The sequence below is a fragment of the Nuphar pumila genome, chromosome 13, assembly GCF_984573655.1.
Source record: "Nuphar pumila chromosome 13, dmNupPumi1.hap1.1, whole genome shotgun sequence".
NCBI classification, from domain to species: domain Eukaryota; kingdom Viridiplantae; phylum Streptophyta; class Magnoliopsida; order Nymphaeales; family Nymphaeaceae; genus Nuphar; species Nuphar pumila.
Window position 1 is genome coordinate 24611361 of NC_143261.1, and position 5202 is coordinate 24616562.

A 5202-nucleotide genomic window follows, 5' to 3' on the forward strand; every position below is an offset into this window, starting at 1 on the left:
TCTTGCATCAACATTTCTGGTCAAACAGCCAGACATTTTGTTTTTTGATCTTCTTTCTTATACAGATACGAAAGAGGAATTTACCCTATGGAAGGATAAACCCCTTGATTGGGGGATAGAATCCAATATTTGATACTTGTAAAGCAGAAGAGGGAGGCCTTAATACCCAAGTTGATCAATCAAAAAAAGAATAAGAATAGAAAGATGTCGATTTTTAGCCATGTTGGGAACAAGAAATCAGACAGACGCCAATTAGATTAGCCTAATGCTGATTGTATAAAAAAAAAAGGGACATAAAATGACAAATGTTGATCATAACCAAGCCAAACGAATAATGGGTAATGTTTTTGTTGACGTAACTTAAACAATATATGCGAGTGCTGCATTGTGATTTATAAATCTCCAGTTGGACCACTTATTGGTTTGCTAAAATTCAATGAAAACAACCCTAGATAAAATATCATATCTACACTTCAGTAAATAGTGGGAATGTCAATGACCTCTCTGCAACAAGTGAGTGTAGTAGGCACAAAAACATATGCATGCACGCAAGCATGCACGTCTTTCACACGAACACACACATATTCACCAGTTTCATACTAAAAATAACCCAGAAAAGGTCGATATCTAAAATTAGGTGTAAGTGTAGCCACGGCAAACAGAACAGAACTACAAGAGAGGAAAGTACTAAAAAACACGATACTTGATGTTGGTGGTACTTCCACAGCCAGAGGTTCAGCCCCAATCAAATTTATGCCAAAAAGAGAAATGAGAGATGATCCCCCTCCTCACAACCCACAAGGACACAGCAAAAGGATACCATACACGCCCTTCGGTCAACTTTCCAATTAGATGGTACATAACAGGACACGACACGAAAGGTACTCTGAGTGTCCCGTATGACATCATTTTTGGGGTGTTGAGCGACGCTAACAACTGGTCAAGAATGACCTATTAATTAACAAAATCTCCCTCTCCAAGAAAGTGCTGAAATTTAGGCCAATCTAGTAAATACTGTACAAAAATTAGTTAATGTTAATTCATCCCGAGAAGAAGAAGAGAGAGAGGGAGAGTTGCCCCCACATGCTTCCTCCTCTCTCCTATTTTATTTTACATCTCTCTCACTGCCCCACGTGCCCGCGCTCCGGCGCGCTCCTATTTTTATCTAACAGAAAAAGTGCAAACGCCTCTCTCGCTCTCTCCATCACGACCATGAGAGAAACACCATCCCTCCTGAGACTCCTCCTCTCTTTCCCCCTCTTCCTCCTCTCCACCTTCCTCTTCGCCACCCCCACCACCACTCCTACCCACCACCACTCGATCTCCAAACGCCGAAGGAAACCACCACCACAGAAACCATCCTCATGGGAGCTCTTCAAGAACCTCCTCACCTGCAAGCAGATCGAGCCAGCCCACGTCCACACCCCCACCACCACCACCACCACAAACTCCAAGGAGAAGAAGCGGACAACCACCACCAAGCGCGGCTACGCCAAGTTGGCCTCCTGCTCGTCGCTCTGCACCCTCAGCGACGTCGCTCCTCACGCCAACGCGCGCGTCGTCCACCGCTCCTCCTCCTCCTCCTCGACGGAGGCCAGCGTCTCCGGCCACCATGAGTCCGCGCGGCTCGTCGGGCCGGCGAGAAGGATGCCTCTGAGGAGGCTCTCCGGCTGCTACGAGTGCAGGGAGGTCGTCGATCCGAGCCGCTATCCCTCCGCTCGGCCGTCCATCTGCGCCTGCCCCGTCTGCGGCGAGGTCTTCGTCAAGCCCGACTACCTCGAGGTGCACCAAGCGGCCAGGCACGCAGGTAAACAAAATTTATTATCCACCAATCAAAATGACAATCACGTCCCTTTGACGATCAAATCATATACAAATTTTGCGATATATTGAAATATATGATTTTTGTTAAATATATATATATATGTTATTTTGATGAAGAATATGAATGATATTCAAGTGTTGCTTATCATACGAGCTCGAGCTCATCTGCTTGTTCGTAGAATATCTTAAATACCCTTGATATTATTGCAATTTGACCTCCATGTCCCCTACCATGCATTGATAAACGCCATATCGATTAGGAACACCATGATTGTCCCCTACTTTTGCTTTACGCCGTTGACCAGAAGAGGCTTCACTAACTAAAATGACTATTTTGCCCTTTTGATTTCCCAATCCTTTTAGATGCAACTCTTGTCAAATAGCCACCAAATTTTTTGTCAAAACCGTGAATATTCTTCCATGGTCTTCCTACTTTTCAGATATAGTTCTCGAACGTGTTCACCTTCCAGCAAATACCCTCATTTCTTTGCCATCGGTTGTATATGTCTTGGAAGTTGAAGTTGGTGTTGAGTTTAGAGTTAAAATGACTGTGTTATACATAAAAATAATGTACTGCTAGATAAAAATTGATTTTATACTCTTAAGATTACTAGAGCAGGGCATGATTTTTAGTTGTCGATAGATTTTTCTGGTTTGAAACAAAGGACTCAAAGAGGTGCTGAAAAAGTTCATTCGTTATTTTTGTGATGTAAAATAGTCATTTCAATGAATTTTAATGATAGTTACCTCAGGAGATTAATTATTTGCTCGAACCCAAGTTAAAAGTTTGGGAATTACTTGCAAAAAAAAAGATGAATATATTAATTAAAATTAAAAATTTGGTGGTCATCAGAAAATCATCCTTTTATTTCATCTATGAGTGTGATTGAGCTATAGATCAAAATCGACCTCATGTGAAACTCGGCTCGGCTTCTCAAACTGGTCTCGTGGATCAGAATTATAAGGGTATTTCGGTCATTTCTGGTTCCCTCAGAGTTCTCTGGAGCCATCGAGTTGAGGCACAGGGGGGGTTGTCTGCTTGTCTTCTAGAAGGCAAGATGGTGCCAGCCCTGTCCCAGAAAGGGAATCATCTTCATGTCAATTGGGGTGGTCGTTTTGTACTATGCGTAGGGGTATAATCGTCAAATACGTTGCTTTGGAAATTACTAAAGAATAAGCAACCGAGCTCTTGCGTCGAGAGGGCGAGGACGGATCCCAAGATCCACCTGTATTTCGCTCACCTCAAGGTTATTTTCGTCATTTCATCTGTGCCTTAGTTACACTCTACAGCAAAAATCACCGCGAATCTCGGCCGAAACAGTTTCCAACTTTTCATCCTGAGAAAATGACTAAAATACCCATGTCGTATGCATTTGGAGCCAAGTTTATCTGTAGTTGGAAGGGTAAATCCTCACGAGGATAGTTTGGTAATGTTGTGCCAATATTTCACCACCCCCCGTTGGATAAAAACTTTCGTGTTATTAAATGACTAAAATACCCTTATTATTGGGAACCCGAACTCATTGTACGTCAGAAGGGCACCACCGGGCAATTTCGTTGCGTTGTTTCTTTATAAGTCTAATTTCGAAAAAGCGCGGATTAGTTTCAAATATTTGTGTCCGCAGAGGTAACTCGGTTTTCTGTACACCTTGAAAAGAAATTAAAGGAAGGACGGATGGGGAGATGGAAATTACGCATTCCTCACACTGAAAGAAGAGATTTTAAAATAATCCAAGGAGTTATTTGGATATTTTCACTGCAGTATCGGAGCTTCATCCAGACGACTCGGGCCGTCACATAGTGGAGATCATCTTCCAATCCAGCTGGTTGAAGAGGGACAGCCCTGTCTGTCAATTGGATCGGATCCTGAAGGTCCACAGCACCCAAAGGACCGTTGCTCGGTTCGAGAGCTATCGTGATGCCGTAAAGTCGAGGGCGAGTCGCCGGAACCCGCGGTGCGTAGCCGACGGCAATGAACTGTTGCGATTCTACTGCACCACCTTTGCCTGCTCCATTGGGACCAGGGGGTCCACTAGCCTTTGCGGGTCGGGTCCTGGATGCGGGGTCTGCACCGCGATCCGAAATGGGCTCGGCACCAAGATGGACGGTGCGAGAGGCCTCTGCACCACGGCCACCAGCGGAAGAGCACACGATTGCATGGTGGCGACCGAAGAGGAGAAGGTGGCCTCCCGGGGCAGGAGAGCAATGTTGGTTTGCCGGGTCATCGCGGGGAGGGTCCGGAAAGGAGGGTCTGCATTAGTGGTGCATCCCAAAGAGGAGGAGGAGGAGGAGGAGGTTGGCGGGCCGGCCGGGGAACGGTTCGACTCGGTTGCGGGTCCGGCCGGGGTCTACTCGAATCTCGATGAGCTTTATGTCTTCGATCCAAAGGCCATCCTGCCATGCTTTGTGGTGATCTACAGGGTCCCGGAGTAGTGAGGAAAACACGGTTGACCTTCTTTATGTAAATATGTAGATTTTGAGGGTATTTTTGTACTCTCTCTATCTTGTTGTATTTTTATAATCTAATACTTATTATCTAATTTTGAAGTTTCCAGTTTTCCGCATTTATATTTTGCTCTTTCTGAATTTATTTTTGACAGGTTTTTCCAAAATGCCTTTCCACTTTTATGAGAATGACAAAGAAGGCACATTGTCATATGTTTCTAATTGGATCGGAAAGAACCGGTCCGAATCGAATCGAATGAGTTTGAATCAGACCATTATTGACAATCTACACCATAGTTTACAAAGTTTGGAATCAGGGGAACACAATATATCTTATTGATACAGATGGTCTTGGCCCTAGTTTTGAGTGAGCCTACTCCAAGATGACTTTGCCTTGGTTGAGTCTAGAGTTTGGCCAATTGTTGATTGGCTCAATCGGTGAGTATGCCTGAGATCGAGTCTACCTATGACCCTCATAGTACCCAACATAATGAGCCTAGACCCAAGTGAGTCTATACCTCGATTTGCAAATTGCTAGTCAAAACCCATAACTTAGGAGTCAACTGAACCGAGATGACTAACTTTGACTCAGCTAAGTTACTAGAATAAGACTTAGAACTGTGGCATGCCCTTTTTTGTTTTCGAAAAGGAAATAACAAGAAAAAAGATAAAAGATAAAAGATAAAACTATAAAAGTGAAAACCCAATAACAAGCTAGAATTGGAGCAAAATATTATTAGTTCTGAATGATAAATAAAAAAAGCTGCATACTTCTACTTTTATGCATAGTAACAAGGCCTTCATTTAACTGAAAAGATAAAGACAAACCCATCACTACCACTCTTTACCTTTCACTTTTTTTCCATTCATCTTTCAAGCTCAGGTGGGAAAACTGCAGGGGTAGCAGAGAATGCTTCAAAGTCACTCTAACCT

General features: G+C 43.7%; 1 protein-coding gene across 1 annotated transcript; it reads left to right on the plus strand.

Annotated features, from left to right (window-relative positions):
• The first annotated feature begins 1212 nt into the window (after positions 1–1212).
• Positions 1213–4257, plus strand: LOC149818116 (uncharacterized). Its single transcript, XM_089986150.1, has 2 exons — positions 1213–1807; positions 3587–4257. The coding sequence occupies exons 1-2, from the start codon at positions 1213–1215 to the stop codon at positions 4255–4257; spliced, it is 1266 nt and encodes a 421-aa protein (XP_089842276.1).
• The last annotated feature ends 945 nt before the right edge of the window (positions 4258–5202 follow it).